At 38.9% G+C, this 21,974-nt stretch overlaps 1 protein-coding gene across 1 annotated transcript in view; it reads right to left on the bottom strand.

The window, feature by feature from the left end:
• Window positions 1-12,049, bottom strand: part of LOC122357512 (A disintegrin and metalloproteinase with thrombospondin motifs 2) — a 50,798-nt gene extending 38,749 nt beyond the window's left edge. The window contains exons 1-2 of the mRNA XM_043256919.1: window positions 11,785-12,049; window positions 9,441-9,832 (exon numbers count right to left, since the gene is read on the bottom strand). Coding sequence (XP_043112854.1) covers window positions 9,441-9,832; window positions 11,785-11,869 — 477 coding nt within the window. The 5' untranslated portion in view covers window positions 11,870-12,049. The remainder of the gene's footprint in view (window positions 1-9,440; window positions 9,833-11,784) is intronic.
• Window positions 12,050-21,974: the final 9,925 nt, after the last annotated feature.

The raw sequence follows: 21,974 nt of genomic DNA, 5'->3' as shown, positions 1-21,974 counted from the left end.
TGGCAAATGAAGACTTCAATGTTTCAAGCTCATCTTGGCTTAGGATGCTGAGACCTGCACTGTGTTCTAAACATATCTTTTCGGTGACTCCAGTGCTCTGGTGAACTTGTCTGAAGCTTTTGCTATTACTTAGCATATATTCACCACTGCTGAAAAGCTGGGGCTCTGTCTATCTATCTGTCTATTCATTTATTTATTTACTTTTGGTAGTGTATGCTAGATCAATTTCAGGCAGCCTTGTCCTGTATGATTTTTAATTAAACTAAAACTATATTATATAAATAACTGACATACGAGTAATAAATAAATATTAAGGGTTAAAATCACTTAATATTACAGAATACATGTAATTTATTGTAGTTGTAGTTTCTTTTCAGTCAAGCTAAGATTTTGTCAAATTATGCAAAATATGTGACACTATAGGTTACACAAAATAGTTACTATGACAGCAGTCTTAGCAAAAAAACAAATTTCCCATTCTATTCCAAAACTACTTGTGAATGAAATACGAGTATGAGTACAAAACGTGTTTAAGATATTGTTCTTGGTGTCTAAAGTGATCATAGTTTAAGAAACACTAATAATAAATGGTCTCCTGTAATTTTTCCACACTAAAAAGTAATATTCCAGCAGCAACAGCTTGTGACTCAGCTGGATTTTTGACCTCTTTGCAGATGAACTGTGTTCCAAGTTTTTCTGATCACTCCCATTCCATTGCATGGTGTAGTTCCAAATACAGCTTGAAATCCACAAAAATTCACAGTCTAAACAGCATTCCCACGACAAGACATCTGAGCATGTTTTAAAACAGCTCAAGTGAATGCTGGCCAAGCAAAACAGAAGACCCACAATTTACGGGTGCTCTGGCTCAAAGGTTAAGTGCTTTATTCAGAGGATAACAGCTAATTCTTGCAATCTTCCTCATAGAATACAGCATTATGTGGAGGATCTTTGATCTTATTATGCTTATTAGGACAGTAGTGCTGTAAATCTATCTGTTAAATGCCGCTTACAAGCTGTGCATATGCCATCCGCTTCACCCCAGGCACAAATTACACAGCGTCTGTATGAATCCAACACCTCTTCACCCTATCAAATTCATTTAAAACAGACTGTGCTGTAACAATTTAAGAAACTTATTTCTGGCAAATACGCGGTTCTTCCCATCGGCGGCACATTAGAGCCTCACATGGCCAGAGGAACTCAGCGAGTCTTAGGGCGGGGATGGATACACACGCTCACAGAATGACTCGAGACAGCATCAGTCATCTGATGTTACGGCCTACAGCTTGAGCCCCCAAGCAGGGGGGAGGTGGGGTTAGCGGAGGGGAGAGTGAGCGAGGAAGAGGCAGAAAATATAATATTAAAGAAAGAAAGAGCTTTTCCTTGGGAACCGAGGTGAATGCAGGCAACGTGCTGTCACACATGAGGAAAAAGACAATCAGAGGGGCCATGTCACATCCCATTTCTATCAAAGGCACAAGTCACCACGAAACATTCAATCCAGCACCACACACATGGGGAACAAAGTAGCATGTCTTTATAGCACCTGTATGATATTAGCTTGGAGAAGACATGCATTTAGTCCTTATAGGGAGAGTTCTCCCAGTTTCTTGAACATAAAATATATCAAGAAGAATGTTTTTGTACATATTAAATGTTTCTGTTTCTTTCATTACTAAGAATGAAAGAAACAGTCATGATTATTATTGCCTTAACAGCATCTCCAAATAAAATAAACGCTGATATATACAATACTCTTTTTCACATGCAAAATCAGTTCTTTACATTTTCATGTACTTTTTGTATAATTAAGGCACCATTATTTACTATATTTTAGCAATAGACTGAATTAGTGTTTTTTTTTCCTTTCTTAACTTTTAAAAGTTTTTGTTTTAGTGATTTTTATCAGGGTTTTTTTTTTTACTTTCAAATGTCTAAAATTTTATTTCAGTTTTACATTTAATTATTTCACTTAAACTTTGGCAACTGAAATAGTTACTTTATCTTTTACTTCAAGTAATGGATTTTTGTTGTTGTTTTAGTTACTAGATAAACACAAAACAGTTATTTGTTCTTGCAATGTAATTCCCATCTCAGAATGGTGCTCATGAGCGCCCCCTATACAACTGCTACAGCAGACTGCTATCTGACAGTCTATGTGGCATTACATCACCAAAGTGTAGAACTGAAGGCATGAACTGGAAAGATATTTTGGAGGCCCTATCATCACTGTGCCCTTGAACAAGGCACTTAACCTCAAATCACTCCTAGGTGGCTGGGCCTGTGTTGAAGCTTTTTTATGTGCAACCTGCTTCTATCTTAAGAAGCAAACAAAGCACAGTGGTAAAGGAGAATGCACACAAGAGTGATATACAAGGAATGAATAACTGGATTACAGACAAGTGAAGCCATCTTTTTAGCAGAGAGATTGCGAAAAAATAGCACAGGAACATGAGAGGCAACAGATCTCACCACAGCAGGAACCCATGGAGTGAGATTCTTCACTCGCCGTGGAAGAGGAACATAAAGCAGCAAGAATGATGATTAGCACGTTACCAGCACAAAAGAGCGTGGAGGATACACATATTCTTAAATAGTCATGTTTTAATGGGAGGTTTTGTTTTTATTGAAGAAAATCCAAGAACCCTGCTGAAACAGCCAGCATATGCTGTGTTTTGCATGCTGGTCCCTAGCAGACTTAACTAGCTTATTCAACAATACTTCCTAGAGCGATTAGCTTCACTATAAAGAACCAGGCCACTCCATCATGTTATTTAACAACATTTGAATACTGGTCCATCAGCTAGACCGAGCTTTGTAGTTAACAGTTGTCATTTCAATGAATGGGAATGCTAATTGATAGATTTCTCCAGGATTCACAGTCTTCTTTGAGTTAAACCAGCACCAAACCAGTACTAGCTCTAATAAACTAGCTTTGCCTACCATGCAAATTTGCGCTAAACTAAGTTGATATTTGCAGCAGTTAAAGTGCTTTCATTATAGTATAATTTATTGCCTTGAAAAACTCTTGGAGCTTGGAGACTCATGGGAGGATCTGAACTGAAATGAACTAAGGCATCAGAAATTGCTTGAGTAAGATTAAACCAATCTCTAATGCTTCTGTAAACAATTGTTTGATGCACAGCATGTTACAGGAATTGTGACTAGAAAAATATTTTGGTGGGGTACTTGCCTTTGGCAGATGGGAAAGCTTTGTCTTGCATCCTAAGCGTGGGAATGTTCTGAAGCTCAACTTCTGGCCAAATTAATTTAATTACAGAAAATCATATTTGGATTGCGTATGCATATTAGGGATAAGTAATATGTTTAGCAAGTATCAGTACTTCAATATTCAGAAATTTGACAGAGATGAAAAGTAAAACTGAAAATGCAATGATTACAAATTTTGACAGAGATAGATAGATAGATAGATAGATAGATAGATAGATAGATAGATAGATAGATAGATAGATAGATAGATAGATAGATAGATAGATAGCACTTCAATCATAATCCAAACCAAAACAACATTGTTTTTACTGCATCAATAACAAAAACAAATGAAACACATCAGCATCTGGAAGACTGGAGGTGTGAATGCGTACAAAACAGTGTGATATTGTCCTGTTTTGCTGCTTATGAAACTGCACCAACTTCACCTCCCAATAGACAAATAAGGGGAGTGAGAAGGAGACTCTCAGGAGCTCCAGGTGAACAATCTGCTAAATGTTCTGCGCTCAGCATCAAGGCCCATGGATATTGGGTGAGACACACTGGTCATTCTGTCTGTACCAAAAGGGCTACATCAGTTCAAACACCTCAAAACACGTGGTTTTGATACCTTTGGGTCTTTTTATCGTGTCAGTGACACAGTGTTTCTGGCACCTTTGTGATCTTTGTGACTCTCCAACTAATTCATCTTCAGTTTATGACAAAAAAGCAGATTTAATTTAGTAAACTAGCACAGGCTCAATAACAACAACCATTTACAACTTCGTGACAATTATACTGTTAGAGCAACAGCACTCTTGCCCGTGTGATGTTGCTTTATAATATAATGAAAAAATATAAAACTCCAATTATAGACTCTAAAGCAGAAGCTGAGCACTTGAGCACTTGGGCAATTGTTATCTTTAATATCCAATGTACTGCAACATCACTTTCTCCAATTGCTTTTCTTGTCATTCCAGTGATTTGAACTTTCAGTTCAGTAATTGATAAAGAACGCATAGTAAATACATTTTACACACCATATTACCACAAGTACATTTTTGCATATGGCAGATGCTTTCTTACATTGAAATGTAAATTACATAAATTTGTTAATCAGTTCATGTTTTCCTGGGAAATAAAACCTACAACTTTGCCAATGCTAGCGTCAAAGAAATCTTTTCGCAAATGTAAAAATCTTTTGCTATTAAATGTGGAATTTCCTCATGTAGTACCAAAGGGAAATCCCTTTTCTTTTTTTATACGTTCAGTGCACAAACTGTGAAATGGCTGCTGAATTGCAGTCAGTAGAAATTGGTAATTGCATGTTATGAGAAACATTCCTGCCCTCGCGCTGAGTCGCTGACTGGCTGATAAAAGCCTCTTGATTGAGTAATTGTGCGTTTGAGAGCCACATTGCAGGGCGGAGTCTGTAATCATAGCGTAATCTCTTGTTCGTTCATGCCCAGCACCAGCCAATTCACACAAATTCGAACAAAAGGGGTCAATAACAGCTGCTCAGCAGAAAATTGATATAATGATTATACTCAGAAGTAAATGGTACTTGAGCTCTGCTAAGTCAGCTCACCATCACTGTTATATCCATGGAGACGCGCTAGTGCTTTCTGCTCGAGATATGAAGTATTTTGGCCTACAGTGTTTTCAGACTTAACCACCTGTGTCATTACCAGATCATCAACTCCTAAAATGGCCAACCGACTCTGCTGAGTTGTTAAAAGTGTTATTTAACGACTAGGTGGCACTTATGGGACTTGAAATGGTTTGAGCCTGGAGCAGACCCCCCTTAAACTACAGGAATGAGATTAGCTAGGTGAGATCAAGTAATGCTTCAGAACTTCAAGCCAAGTAAAAGTGAAGCAAGTGAAACAGATGTTCCACAACATGTAAGGCGAATGGAGTGCTAATGTTCCTCGTGGGACTCTACGCTCTATTCATCACCTCATCAAAATTAGACACACTGCCGTGCTTGAGTTGGAAGTGTTAAGAAAAAATCCGCTCTTCCAACAGGTCCTAAAGTATCTAAGGGAGCTATAGTGGTGCGGCATCTGACAAATACCAATAACCTATCTAAAGGGGAGGTCACACTGAAACAAATGAACAGAAAGTCTTGTATTTTATATAATAGATTATAGTTTTAGATAGATGGATGGATGGATGGATGGATGGATGGATGGATAGATAGATAGATAGATAGATAGATAGATAGATAGATAGATAGATAGATAGATAGATAGATAGATAGATAGATAGATAGATAGATGGATAGATAGATAGATGGATAGACAGACAGACAGACATTCAGGTCATGTAATTTAAGAAGTTTCCCCTATTAGTGTCGCTCTGTGAGTAAAGTCAAGCATGATTGAATCTAGTGAACAGCATTGCCTTTTGGTGCTGATGCTGCTGTCAACTAACGCCAGCAATGCACAATATGATGATGGGCAGCGGGTCTGATTGATGGTATGAGAGCGTTGCTGGATGCAGATTCGCCCCAAGAGATGAGAAGAGGCAAGAGTATAATTGCGCCGGCCAGTGAAGTGTGTGAAAGGATTAGGCCTTGGCCACTCTTCAGCACACCCATATAAAAGACTGTCCCCCCTGGGAAGAAGAGCGCTGGCCTGCTTGTGTACTGAAACCAGCATGCCGACAGCACCATTCGTCTTCAATACGCCTTTCCTCCTCTGCCTGTTTGCTATCTTAGCCTTGGCCTTGTCTTTCACCAACCATGGCATGTCCTCTCCGATCCTGCTCAGCTGCTCAACACCATCTCTGTCTTCATTAGTCTGGCTATATTACGAGTGCAAACTTACTTCAGGATGTGGGGTGGTGTCTTTTACATGTCTTTTTCTACTTTCCTATCTGTTTGGTTTTCAGAACACTATCCTGTAAAAGTTTAGTTGTTCATTTAGTTGCAGTTAAAAGATGCCAACTGGCTCACCATCAAGACTATGGACACAAAAAGAGTAGTGAATACTAAACAAACAGTACTGCCAAAAATTTAATTTCTGTCATCATTTACTCAGCCTCATGTCTTTCCAAACCCATGTGAGTGTCTTTCTTCTGTGAAATAAACAATCAAATATTTTGAAGAATCTACACACTTCATAGCGACCACTAAAAAGCACCAAAAAGATCAACAAAAGTAATTTACATGGCATTCAAATCATTGGTTTTTCTGAGCTTTTTAATATATATATATTTTAGATGTGTGTGTGTGTGTGTGTACATAAAAATGTCACTGCCTTTTATTGCTTTCACATTGGAAAATAGCACCCCATCATCTACTGAGTGGACAGGCTTAATTTTTCTAGCTTGTAAAAACAATAAAGATTTTCCCTTGAGTCTCTGTAAGTGCTAGCGTAACCTGCAACATCGGACCATGCCCCACAATAAAACAGATGTATGCACAGTCAACATTTTGCTATTATTAAAGGATATCTTGGCCTTGGCTATTTTATTAAAAAACATAACATGTACAACTAGGCCTCTCAGCTCATAAGAGTCTTGTCATGTCTAAAACTAAGCCCTTAAAATCAAACTGTAGTACACAGACTACACTTTCAGAAATGCACAATTGAAAACCTCAAAAAACCTTTAGCAATTAAAGCTATAACGTCGCAAAAAACAGATGTCTGCACACACATTGTACTGCATATTGTGTCGATGAACACCTGTTGATAAACCATAAAGAATTCTCAGTTCTGCCTTACTAAACCAGACCATCTGATTATCACGGATACATCCCACCTCTGACACATGTAAACTATACACCTCTGATTTGTGAAAAAAGATGGTTTCGGAGAAAACATAATATCACATAAGTGGATTTCTCATCAGCCTACGTGACCTCTTTCTCGATGAGCAGATGTTTTGGATGTTTTGATTTTCTCTTGCAGTTCCAGTTATTCCGAAGGAATGGAACAATGAGTTTCCACGTGTTCCTTGAACAACAATTAGTTACTGCCACAATGTCTACATAATACCTACTTCCATCTGGCTGCTTTCTCGTCTCATTAAAAACCATTATACAGGGCCTATAACCAGATTTTTTAGTTTTTTGCCACTACAAAAACAGAAAAACAAGCTTCTGTACATATGTAGATTAAACATTTTTAAAACCTGGCTCCCTTGATTTGTTTCTCTGAATGCACTGGGTCACCTAAAATATACTCAAGATACATTGCAATTAGCATGGCCACTCTCACATTTTGCAACATGATCACGTTTACAAATGCTCTTCTCTACAAACAAATCCCTGTAATATCAAGAGCTGTGAAGCTAAGGTTGCATTTATTCTCTCTGTTGAGGAGTATCGCCCTCAGAGGAAATGGAGTTACTGAGGCTGTTCTATATGCAAGATGCCCACGGCTGTAGCCCTGGATGACCCTGAGTGTTTGAAGCTGAAGGACAGCATGGAGACTGGGTTTAATCCTGTGGGCACTATGCCCACTGGAGCGTGCATACGCAAACACACACACAACCTGACACAAGTGTGGACATACCTGTGCACAAACACACACACAGTATATGCAGAAAAGCTCTTCATATGGGGCACATGTACAGGTTATGATATAAAGAGTAATGAAATGCTAGAGGCTATCACATGCAAATAAAACATAAACAACAGACACATACCAACAACAGAAACATAGCGACTGGGTATATATATATATATATATATATATATATATATATATATATATATATATATATATATAGTATGCTGTATATATGTATAGATCATATTTTTATTATATATATTATATAACCTGAAAACACATTACTTTTGGATTTCAAATATACACTCAATGGAATGTAGTTCTTTTTTCCACAAGGGCTATAATGCATCTACGAGACCAACAGAGCAGACAGCACAGCCCTCAATGGAACTGTACTTAATGTCTACATCATTTATTTGACCTCTTAGTTTAACCTGTTTATGAAGTTTCCTCGCTCTATTTATTTTCTTACTCTCTTTCTTGTGGTATAAAGATGTCAGCCACAGGGGGCGTATGGATCTCATGATCTCTGACAGACTTTCTGAGCTTCTCATCTGGGCCCGTTTACAATTATAGTTTTATTTGAGTAAAGAAAAACCTCCAGTAATTAACAAGAGACCTCTGTTCCAATCCTCACATCTGTCGCCGCCATAAACACTAAGATCTCAGTACACACAAGAAGTCACAAAGCACACTCTACAGCTCAGCTATTTATTTGCCTTTCAGCTTGTATTAGGAATATCCCTGGATACTCACAAAATCTATGACTACTGCATGAACTAAAAGAACATTTCAATTTTTTGTTGAAGAGACAGATCCATGGTTTACGGTATGTACTCAGGGCACAAGACAACATTTTACAGTAAAAAGTGACATTAAAGGATAGTTCACTCAAAAAAAAAAAAATTGAACATTTCCTCACCCCTGGGGCCATTCAAGATGTTGATGAGTATGTTTTTTATAGGAATATATTTGGAGAGATTTTAGAATTAAACAAATGGCTGACCAATGGATCCCCTGCAATAAATGGATGCCAGAACAAGTGTCCAAACATTTGTTAAATTCACATGTTTAGATCAGATCTGTTTTGGTCTGTGAATATTTCTCTCCTGATTCAGACAGGATGACTTTTGTACTGGAGGAAGCAGTGTTATGGGAAGTTGAAAATGAAGCCCTTAAAGGTGGATTTGTTTGTTACAAATATGCAGCTTTTCACTTCACAAAACATTAATTTATAAACTGAAAGTGTGTTTATTATTTGTGCATAACTGTGATGTTGTTTACAAATGCTTGGACTCTCATTCGTGACGGCACCCATTCACTGCAGAGGGTTTTCTGCCTGTGTTGAACTCATTTACATCTTGGATTGAAAAAGTATATATTTATACAATTTTTATTCTTGAGTGAACTACTACGTTAATGTCAGATCTAGTAATCCTATACATAAAGTAAACGACTTAAGAGCACCCTAAAACACCTATGCCAAAGAAATCTATATGTACGTGATAACCCTAATAAAACACCCAATCTGCAAGCTGTTGGATTTTAAGAAGGATTAAACTCTTCTTTTTCATTAAAGCTTGTTTCAGTGATAGCAATTTTGAATCATATCCTTTATATTAGTTTTCAATTACTCTAGAAGGCTATGTGGGAACTTAGTGGACATACTGGACACCACACAACATTAAGGCCAAAGTGACCACTTACCAGGCCATCGCAGTTACTAATAGCTACGGAGGCTCCCTGTATGTCCGTAATGTCACCAACATACATGCAGTCGCTTTTCAATGGCTCGGAGTGCGTGCCGTCGGATTCCTGCCACTCCATCTTGGCTCCGGGAGCCACCAGGCGCGCGTTGCGGTGCAGACGCAGGTGAAATTCCCGGCCGAAGACAGTGACGTTGTAGTAGAGTCGCTCTGGCGTGCCTCCTCCGGACTCATGGTGGGCGTGGTCGGCCGATGCCGCCTCTCTTCTCCAGCGCCTACGGAACTGCCCATCTGCTGGACCAACCGATACCGCATGGGACAGGAAGCGGCCTTCTGCATCAGTAAGAACGGGCTTCACCAGTCCATAGTCCCCCAGAACGTGCTGCAGGGAATCTGCATTGAGTTACACACAAAGATAGTCAGTAAGACAGCACACATCGGTTGTAGTGCCTCAGCATCTATAATGAATGTCACTAGGCTGCATGGCGACTTTCATGTGATGGTTTGCAGAAACAATGTTTCTTATGATTAAATTTAGATGTGTTTATGTTGCCACTTAAAATGCACATTCCTCTTCGTGCAGCAAGTAAATGCACATGAGAAGCAATGGGTCAGATGGGTCCGGGTGAAGAAACACATTAACACTTGTTTGACACCATCATTTTCCAATTTAACAACGGCTGTTTGTGCACAGACTGTGTGAGACTGTATGAAAAGCATGTTGTACTGTCTGTAATAGTACATCTGTCTGCCTCCCGTCATGAAATACCAAGATAAATAAAAATGTATAATTCATAATATGCCTTATTGTTTTCAATGACAGCCAGATGCATGATAGACATATTTTCAATATTGAAATATATCAAGAAGAATCACGACAGCAGAGGGGAAAAACAAAAGTAATTGACTTAAATGATCTCAGATGAAGATCACTCATCCTAAATGAGTGTCGCAAAACCTAGTGAGCAGCCTACAAAAGCAGCATTTTAGGCATCACAGGCACATTCAAAGTCAGCTTGCACTTATCCAAACATGCCTGCGATGCCCATTCCTATAAATGTTGCATGCATCCTTAATTCCCAAATTATTCCACTCACCTATGTTCAATAAAAATTCTGCACACACCCATGATACCCAAAAACGCCACATGCACCTGTAATACTCAATACCTTATGCACCTCATGCACAAACAAAAATCAGCACTCATCTATGACTGCCAGTAAAGCTCTACACACACGTTAACACCTAAAAATTAATCTCAAAAGCTTACTTTCCTTATGATGCTTGTGTTGCACACACCCATTATGCCCAATAATACTTAATGCACATGATGCATAAAAATTCTGCACACACCTATGATGCTCAGAAATGGTGCTTAAAAATGCTTCACTTACTTAAAATGATCAAAAATGTTGCATACACCTATGATAACCAATAATACTATATGCAACTGATGCTGCACAAAAATGCTGCACACACCTATGATGCTCAAAAATCCTCCACTCACCAAAGATGCCCACACTTAGGATGCCTAACAATTATTCACACAAAATGCTTCAATTATCTATAACCATCAAAAATTAAAAGAAAAAACATGTGATGCTTAACAATGTTGTCTTGGTAGACAACTCTCTACGTTTTGAGACACAGGCGACATGTCAGTTTAAAGTGATGCTGAGCTTTGCATGTGCATCTCTGAAGAGAGCACTTACTCCTGCATATTACAAGCTCTAATTTTCAAATGACCACTAAAAGTCACCAACAAACATAAAGTTATGGCACAAACAAGTAACCTTGAAATCTTTCTTTTCCCAAATCAGAAGTTCAGGGGATTTTTTTGTTGTTTTTTTTTTTTTTTTTGTTACTTTATGCAAAACGCGCATTTTTTGTTTAAACGCTCTCAAAGGAGGAGAACAGAGCATGGACATTTTTTTTATTTGAAATCAATATCCTGCAATACTTCCGCTCTCAGACAGATCAATATCGCCAGAGCGTCCGTCAAAGATCTCAAACGCGAGGGGAAGGAAAAAAAAACACAAACACCCAAAACATTTCCACTACACCAGAGCCGCGCTGAGAATTAATTTCAGCAGAACGTGAAACAAACACCACTTCACAACAAACAGTAATGACACAGCGCACGAGAATGCCACGGCTGTTTATGTTTCCTAAAGCTCCATAGAATAATCACAAAAAAATCAGAAATAGCCCGTGCCACAAGTTTCTCTCACACAGGGATGGGGACGGTGCGCAAACATCCAGGTCTGATGCGCACTGGGGTGGTACCGGGCAGGACATCTTGCGATGGGATGGAAGTGTAAATAGGTAAAGACAGGCGCACGTACCTATGCTACTGGAGATATAAAGGCCGTTCGTCTGCAGAAAGATCGGCAGTGTGATTAGGATAGTAAATCCGGCCGCGAAATCCATGGCAGCTCCGAACTGCGCAGGTGAGAGAGACGGACTTTGGGATCCAGCGTGTTAAAGTTCCCTGCGCGACCAGCTACCGCCACGCCAGCAACAGCCGCCCGCAACTTACTGCAAAGTGCACTAGGAGAGAGCGCGTGTCTCTCTCTCTCTCACACACACTCTCTCTCTCTCTCTCTCGCTTCCTCCCTCTCTCATACACACACACACACACCCTCTCCCTCCTCGCCGACTCTTACTAGGTTTCTCTGTCAACACCTGAATGCGCGTGCAGACGCGTGCGCACGAGAGCTCCACGGTGCCGAGCGACAGAGGGATGCGGAATCTTTAGACACAGCGCGGATATATGAATATTGATATTTCACATTCTTCCGCGTGTAAATAAAAATGTAAGGACGGCAAAGTACACGTGTGGAGTGGCTGCCGAATTTTGCAATTGTCGCTGCTTGACGTCGAAAACTTTTGCAAATGAAATGCTGCTTGTGTGAGGTTGGGTTCTTCGAGACCTGCTCAAACTTTTTGCAGGGCTTCATCACGTTCAGTTACAGCATCATCAGCTGAGCAATAGCGCCCCCTTGAAAAAGCACGCGGACTGTCACTTATTCACAATATTCAGAGGCAGGCTCAAGCACCACTTCATCAACACCAAACCAGAAATCATAATTAGCATTATCATTAAATATTAGCCCTAGCTATTTTTTAATTAGTATTTTCAGCGGAAGAACAACAGTGTCATCCAAATCTATATACATAACATTATAAATATCATATTTTATTATGAGCCTCTGTAAAATGGTTAAGATGCCCACTATTAGCCAGATCTCTTTTAGTGCAAAGTCATAATAATTTACAGTAAAGTAATATGTACTGTATGAATGATATGTAATATATTATATTATTTTTAAAAAGGCCTTTGGAAGGATACAATAATTTAAACAAATAATAAACAATAAATGCATCTATGCAAGCGAACAAAGAAATAACACATTTATTTATTAATTTATTCTTTCTTTCATTCATTTATTCACTGTACCTTCTTTAAAATACCCTATTTCAGTAGCACTGTAAAAAGTTTATTTTAAGGCGTCCTTGTTATAGTGTAATTTAAGTACTAAGTAATATTAATTAACTACATGTAATTAAGATAAGGGCTTGGTTTAGAGTTACTTGCATGCAATCTTGCATATTTATTGTTATTATAACAGTACAAGTACATGTCTTGTGTAACAAGGACACCTTAACATAAAGTGTTACCATATATTGTATAAAAATGCCATTTCAGTGCATTTTGTAAATGTAAACATTACATTTAATGGTTTACCTTATGTTTCTTTGTAATTATATTTCTGAGTGAAAATTGTTACCACACCAGTCAGTGTAGATGCATATAAATATATAGACTATTCAGTTCTTAAGCCGTACCTGATATAATGAAATGTCAGAGCGTGTCACTGAGACTAAGATATCCCTATTATTCTCAGGTATAAAAATGCTTCCTTATAATATTCTTCTACGAGACGGTAGGATGATATTAAACAAATAATTGACAGTTAGCTCACTTAGAGCATGTCGTTTTGCAGACATGAATTTAGCGTAATTTCAGTAAGAATTCTAATTTCTACTGCATTTATATCAAGAATAGAATTGTTGTGAAAAGGCAGATGAGCAGATAGCCTTTCGAAAATGCGGACAGAGAATGTCCTTGGTAGGGTCAAACACATGGCATCCATTCGTTTGCATGTATTAACATACCTAATGAGCAATGGGACGGATTTTAATTTTGCTCTTGAAAGGTTAGACTCCAGAGCATCAGGTTTAGAGAGTGTCAGAATTAATCTGACATACTCATTAAAAAGCTGCCAGACCCTATAAAAGTATGCTACAGTATTGATAAAAGTACATGGAAACATAAGCTGTTATTGCATATTTGCAGGCAAAAATAAATATATATACGTTTACCTCCATCTTCACCTGCACATCCATAAAGCAATATACATCAAATCAGCGTTTTTATTATATTGGTTTGGCATAACAAGATCATTTATTTCTATAATCTAAACAACTTGTCATCTTAATGAACTGTTTACCCCCAAAAAATGCAGAATTATTGCTTTAAGGGTAAATCGCCTCCACATTGTCACCCTTATCGTTTGAAACAATGTTATAACAAGATAGTATTACATTCATGAAAAGTTTTAACAAGGTTACAAGGCCAAATAAGAAACAATGGTGTTTTTGACCCTGAGCAAATCCACCAGGTCAAAACGATCTTGAGCACACTGCTAGCACAAATAGCTGTGGAATATGTTATGTGTACTTCAGAAACGAGGAAATTCCAAATCAATTTATTCTCATTAATATGCTTATTGTCTCATTACAGTCAAGAATGAGAACATAACAGCAGATTAAACTGATTCTATGGCCATGCTGATGTGAAACCCTGTTCATTCCAGAGATATACAGAGAGGTCAGCTGCAGTGTGCAACAGTATAATTATCAAGCACGGAACTGTGGCAGTGAAATTCCCTTAATGCTACACATTTTTATCAAGCCCAGTAGGGAGGAGTGCAAATGGAGCGTGTGTTTACTCTGAGGCAGGGGATGTGTGTTTCACTGTGTATCATGTTTCTACATTAAGAGACGACTGATGGTTTGATGGTCAATACATTTGATCTTTTCCTTCTCACTTTTCACCATTATCCCCCGCTATTATCTAAACGTCACAAAAGATTCTCTTTCCTTACATGAACACCTCTTTGTGAACATGCTAGTAAAAAGCAGGGATTATTGATAATCAATGTGTAAGTTATATTGTAAATGATCTTGCTTTTTCATTGCTTCATTGGTACAGGAGTAAGTGTTCAGAACGTTTTGTTAATCTATGCGCATATTGTATATATTGTCAAATGACTAGATTAAGTCATCAATTCAATTAAATAGGAAATTGAATAGAAATGGGTCTGATGTATTTTTTTTGTTGTTTTTGCCATTTTGTATGACCTTAACTTTTTGTTAGATAAGAGCAATCAGTGAAAATTTTATAGAAAGTCCATTTCAAGATTTTTATCTCATAAATCTCAAATTTTGTTCTCTCTGTCCAAAGGTTTGTTTGTTTTCTTTTTTGTTTGTTTTCTTTTTTGTTAGTGCCACAGATTGTATAAAAAAATGTAACAGAGAGCTTTAATCCCATAATACTTTTTACATTTGTTATCTAATCTACATTAATTTATTAATCTCTTATCAAATTTAGACCTTAGCATCATGTAAAATGCATAATTTCATTTTTGTATTAACAAAAGTAATAAATCTAATACAACTCATGTAAACTCCATGTCACAAAGTGATAGCACATACAAGTAAATCAGTAATACATCTCTAAAACAGAACCTGGAAGGATGCCAAGACCTGAACATTCAAAAAGTTTCTAAACTTTGTTAAGATTATTTTAGATAGAGAATCAATTTCCAGACAGTGTTAGGACAACGTTTTGAACATTGCACTGAGATCTAGAGGCAAAGAGATCCGTCAGGACAATAATGAGTCATCGACTATAACTAGTGCTGTGTCAGTACTATGATTAGGTATAAATCCTGTCTGGAGGAAGCCACCTTTATCGTTCCGTTGGAATAGGTGCAGTTGCTGAGCAACAACCCTCTCCAATACCTCAGAGATAAAAAAAGTTCCATATTGGGCAATAATGTGACAGATCACATGCAAGATTTGTTTCTACATGAACATTCAACATGTAATTAGTCCATTGTAATACATCTGGTTAATTGGGCTAATAGGGAAGAGAAATATAAATTGTTAATGGTTTCATGACATTAAGTCATGTTGTGAAGAAAAAAAAAACTGTAAATGTATTTAGCAACATGCATCTACTTTAAAACTGGGGATATTTGGAGTATATTCATAGATCCATCTGAAATCTTTATGTTGCATGGAAGAAGAGCATGGAGGACCTTGACCTAAGTATTGAAACATGTAGTGCTGACAGGCAGCAGATCAAAACAAATGAGATCTACAGGATACGGACATAAAGTGAAGATAGCAGGAAGACTATATATATATATATATATATATATATATATATATATATATATATATATATATATATATATATATATATATATATATATATTACTAACTGACAAACAAAATCATGCTTTCTTCTCAGAGCTGCCATTTTCAATTCAACAGAGGAGCAAAACTTCACAACAAAATAGAAAACCAACAGTCAGTACCCTGGAATGCCAACCATCAGCACTGGAATGTTAATAATAGCCTTTTGAAATAGTTAACATAAAGCATCTGTTCCATCTTTACACATGCCATGGTTAATCCAAGAACAATCCTGGAGTAATTGCATACCTCATGCCATAAGTATTTTTAGACATGAACATTTCAATAACGGTTACATTTTAGCCACATGGGAATGACCTGGCTGCTGCATCCTTGTAAAGAAGCAGCATTAGACTTTAATTAGTGAGCTCACCATTCCTTAGAATAGCACAAAGTCAAGTCAAGTCGAAGACCTTGACTGCATCTCCTAGCTTTGAACGCCACCAAAGATGATCTGATCTTGCTTACCTAAAATAATAGGCTGTCAGCACAGCCATCTCTTACAGTTAATATAAATACACACAGTTAATATAAAAACACAGCAGTTTAAAAACAAATTGGTTATTAATGTATTCAAATGTAGGTTTTATTGTTTCTCAATTTTATTATTAAAACTTATGTAATGCATTAATAATATGTTTGAAACAGACTGTGCTGGTGTTGAGGATGAGCTCCAATGTCAACGAAAGCCTTCAGAAACCTTACAGGCCTATTATGCAATATGATACAAAAAGCATTTATGAATACTTAATGACTGACTAAAAATAATCACCTAAAGTCTTTTAGTGAATGGGGAGCCACCCACTGAATTCTCCCTATGTAATAGGGATATATGGACGATTCAGGGTCTCTGAAGACCACAGCTCTGCTTCATAGCACTGGAGTGCCACCACATTTTAATTTCATTCTAATCTTCTCTGTTCCACAGGGAGCAAAACATGTAATTAAACTTCATAGAATTGCCCTGCAGCTCATGCAAAATCTCATACAAAAGCCCCCTCAAAGATTGGCAAAATCAAAAGCACTCACCAGCAACGTCTTATATGTACGTATATACTGTACCTCTGGTATTGTACATTTATAAGATCTGTATAAAAAACAATGAAAAAAATTACTTTTAATTTTTGCCATGTCCTATCTTATTTATGACAATAATGTTCCCTTTCAGTCACTGAATGTTACATCATTGACTGACGTTATGGGGTCCTGCCTGGAAACCCAATGACCTCTGAGTTTAAGAAGAAAAGACCCATGAGAATTTGAAAATTAAATTTGATTGGCAAGTCACTACATACGGGTATATAAGATGGTGGCGTGCAACCACTCAATTAGATTTCTGCTTTTGTAGCTGATCGCTTCTAGAGCTACAAAAAAGAAAAGAAGAAAACATTGATTATCAGCCTTTCCACATTGGGTCCCGTAGTCCTTCCCCTGAGCAAGCCGGCTAAAAGAACAATTTCCTACAGCTTCCCACTTATTAAGAATATGTCTCAAGATGTCTTTCCTACTGTGTGCTTTTGGGTGCAGTAGTTTCCCTGCCCAATATGACTACACTCCGAACTGCTCCGCCAGGCCAGTCCCCACAGACTTCTGATCCCTCCCAGCGTTGCCCCATGGAGCTCCCGAGAGGTGAAGCCGCTCCATCCCACAGTGGACCCAGTGGCTCCAGAGGAGGACAAGAGGTCTATCACTGCATCAAAGGAGGGGCATTGGGGTGCATTTATGCCCGCAAAACGCCGGCCGCTGGAGGAATCGTCCACGGCTCCCGTTCAAAGCCTGTAAGATGTCAGCTCTTGTTGCCAAGGCTTACAGTGCTGCAGGCTAGGTCGCCTCCGCCCTGCACGCCATGGCTATCCTGCAGATCCACAAAGCCAACACACTCAAAGAGCTGCACAAGGGTAGTTTTGACCTGAGATTAATGCAAGAACTGCAACTGATTTTGCTCTACGAGTGACGAAAGAACAGTGAAGTCCCTCGGTCAGGTGATGTCCACCATGGCGGTCCAGGAGCACCATCTCTGGCTGAACCTGGTGAGTGATGCTGACAAAGTACGCTTTGTTGACGCACCCAACTCCCAGACCAGCTTTTCGACAACACTATCAAAGAATTTGCTCAGCAGTTCTTGGCAGTACAGAAGCAGACGGAGGCCATCAAACACATTCTGCCCTGGCGTGATTCCAAAGCGCTGGGTGCCAGGTCTTTGTTTGGCCATCACCAAGGATGCCCCCCAAGGGAACCCCTAAAGTGGCAACCCCTCAACACTGGCATTGAGCCAGCCGCAGGAGAGGGGTGCAGCCTGCTCCTCAGGCCTCCGCTAAGTCTTCTTGGAAGATCACAAGATCACACCCTGAGATGGGCTGCCCAGAGATGATCTTTGGTGGACATCAGCACCTGTGCCCTGAACCTCGGAGGGAGTGCTGGGGGTTTGATTCATTACTGCCACAGCTGACCCACAAGTCAGGGGTACCCACCCCTTCAATAAAAGAGGAATTTTCCACTTCTCCTGGCCTTATACACAAAGTCCTCCCCTTCGGGTTGTCCCTGTCTCTCAGAGTTTTTACCAAACTAGCAGACGGGACATGGCAACAAAAGGGCCGGGATAAACTAGTCCTTTACCACTTTGAGATAAGGACATCTGGATCTTCAACTATCTTGATGACTGGCTTATATTAGCTCACTTGTTGTGTGAGCACAGGGATCTGGTGCTACAGCACATCAAATTGGAAAAGAGTAAGCTCTCCCCTGTGCAGAGCATCTCCTTTTTGGAGATAGATTTGGTCAGTATGGACCCTGGAGCATACGGCAGCCACAGTTACACCACTCCTTGTTTTACTCCCTGTCCAAGGCTCCCCTCGGCATGGATGTACTGGCACACAATTGGCCCCAGCGTCTTCTCATGTATACTTTCCCCCTCCAGTGAGCCTCCTTACACAGACCCTGTGCAAGATCAGGGAGAACGAGGAGCAGGTTCTGCTGCTTGTCCTGTATTGGCCCACCAGAGCCTGGTTCACGGACCTCATGCTCTTCTCGACAGCCCCTCCTTGGAAGATTCCACTAAGAAAGAAGGACATTCCTTCCAACAATTTGGCATCCATTCCCAGATCTATAGAACCTGCTTCTGGACAGAACACGGTAGACCTCTCTGGCCTTCCCAGGTCATTATTCAGGCTAGAGCCCCCTCTACAAGGCAGGCCTATGCTCTGAAGTGAGGTCTGTTTGTTGATTAGTGTTTCACTCATCAAGAGGACCCCCAGAGATTATCAGTCAGTGTTGTTCTCTCCTTCCTACAGGATAAGTTGGAAGGGGGCCTGTCCCCCTCTACTTCGCTGCTATTGCAGCTCATCATGTCAACATGATGCAGTGGACGGGCTGTCCTTGGGAAGGCATCACCTGATCGTCAGGTTCTTTAGGGGTACAATAAGGTTGAATCCTCCTAGACCACACATCATTTCTTCTTGGGACCTTTACATCATCCTTTCAGGACTGGGGGGACCTTTTGAGCTGCAGCTCTGTTGAGCTGAAGTATATTTGTCCTTCAAAACTACACTCCTGTTCACACTCACTTCCATTAAGAGGACAGGGGACCCACATGCATTCTCGGTCAACAATTTGTGCCTTGAATTTGGTTCGCCTGACTCTCACTTTACCTTGAGACCCCGACCTGGTTATGTGCCCAAGGTTCCCACCACAACCTTTTGAGATCATGTGGTGAACTTGCAAGCACTACCCCCGGAGGACCTATATTTGGAACGCTCCTGGAGTTTCAGGAACTCTGAGCAGCTCTGCCCACGAGGAATGCTGTCTCCAAACAGAGGTTGGCTCATTGGGTGGTGAATGCCATCACCTTGGTGTACTTGTCCCAAGGTAAGCCGTGCCCTTTAGGAGTGAGGGATCATTACACTCTGAGTGTCCCCTCTTGAGTGCTGCCGCAAGGCGCCTCTTTAGCAGACATATACACAGAGCTATGGGCTGGCGATACCCAATATCTTCACAAAATTCTACAATCTTCATGTAGAACCCATGTCCTCCCATGTATTGGGTAATATCAGGTAATTGCAGGAGGTGCAGCTTGCAGAGCCATTCCCCAGTGATCCGTGTGCCTTTTTTCCATTGTTTCTGTTGTGAACACTGGCTCCTCCATGCCTTGCCCATTTAAACTAGTCTGAGTAGTTTGTTCCATAGGGACCCCATAAAGTCAGTCAATGATGTAATGCAGAGTAACTGACTGAAAGGGAATGTCTCAATTACTTTTGTAACCTTCATTTCCTGAAAGAGGGATGTTATGTCCGTCTTGCCACAATCTGGAAATGTGTTGAATTGCCGGGTTACGAATCTTAGCATAAACCTAAATGAGTGGTTGCACCCCACCTTCTTATATACCTGTATATAAGGGGGAGTGGCTTGGCATGCAAATTCCACTTGCCAATTTTCATTGGCCTTTTCTCTTACGATTAGAAGTGACTGGGTTCCCAGGTGGCACCCTATGAGGTCAGTCAATGACGTAACATTTCCCTTTCCTCCTTCAAGGAACTAGGGTTACACAAGTAACTGAGATGTTATTTAATCTGAAAACTTCATGATAATTTACTATCATTAAAGAATAATAAGCAATCACAAATGTATCCTATTCATAATGTGTTTGCCTATAATAAAATTTGATATCACCTAAGGTTGGCTAGGAGCATAATTGTAGGTACAATCACAGTTACCACGGAAACTGGTTCTTAGAGCATTGACAAAGTTTTACAACATGAAAAATCAGCAAAATTGGAGTGCAATATTATTATTAAAGCAAGGCTTTTACCAATGTACTTGTTTAATTTTCATTAATTAGGCACAATAATTTTCTTCTTATTACTATAAATAAATTATCTGCTTTTGTGCATTATTTGCAGCAACTGTATTACAATGCATATTAAAACTGTATTAAAAGGTTCTACTTTACATTAGGTGGCCTTAACTACTATGTACTTACATCAAAAACAACATCAAAAACTTTTTTATTTGGTGTGATTAATCACAATTAATCATTTGACAACACTAATCTTTATATTTAAAATCTTTTAACAGTAACAGCATGATTGATTTATGCTGCAATATATATATATATATATATATATATATATATATATATATATATATATATATATATATATATACCCTTGACAAATCAACAGCATTTTGCAGTATGAAATATTATAATTCACATTTCATTAAAGGTTCTGGGGGCTTTTTCTTCTTCTTTTCTTTTTTCCCCACAGTGCATGAAAAACGTGTACTCAAGGACTCAATGAACTTCCCTCATGAAATGTCACAATGGCACAGCACCACAAGAGCACAGCGACTTTTGCGAGAGCATGCAGGCCATTCAACATCGCCAGTACAGGTGGCAAAAATAAACCCTGAGTCTCTCTTTCAGGTTGACCATTTCAAACCATCTCCACATGTTGCCTCTTCACAGCGGGTTCAAGCCAACAGACATCCGTCAATAGCCTCCTGTGCATTCTGGAGCAGAGGCAGTCCTTTGAGACCATTCCTCTATCTATCCTTCCTCCTGACCTATTTTTTCTTGATTGATTTTCTTTATTCCTTCCTTCCTGTTGTTTTGCTTTTGAGTGAGTCTCCATCACTCTTCACTCAGATTACATTATTTTTGGAGGGGGCGGCAGCTATTTGACAAAATATTTGTTTTGGGTTGATTTGTCAACTTGGATATTTGTAAGCAAGTTGAGAGATAAATTACACAGGATTGTGAAATGATTAAATCTGATTTAGGGGAATATTTTTGCCAATTAAAAAATTGTTTAAAAGTAAATGATAAATTATACAATTTAGTTAGATTCATATACATGTTATTTATCAAGTAACAAATTTTAGGTTCAGGAAAATTTCTGAACGACCATTTATACAATCAAAAAGTCACAAAAAATTCAACTTTGCCATCACAAGAATAAATAAAAAATTATAAGTATATAAAAATACAAAA

Source organism: Puntigrus tetrazona, chromosome 14, assembly GCF_018831695.1.
Source record: "Puntigrus tetrazona isolate hp1 chromosome 14, ASM1883169v1, whole genome shotgun sequence".
Lineage (NCBI taxonomy): Eukaryota > Metazoa > Chordata > Actinopteri > Cypriniformes > Cyprinidae > Puntigrus > Puntigrus tetrazona.
The sequence above is the reverse complement of the archived record's forward strand: the minus strand, read 5'-3'. Positions and strand labels throughout refer to the sequence as shown.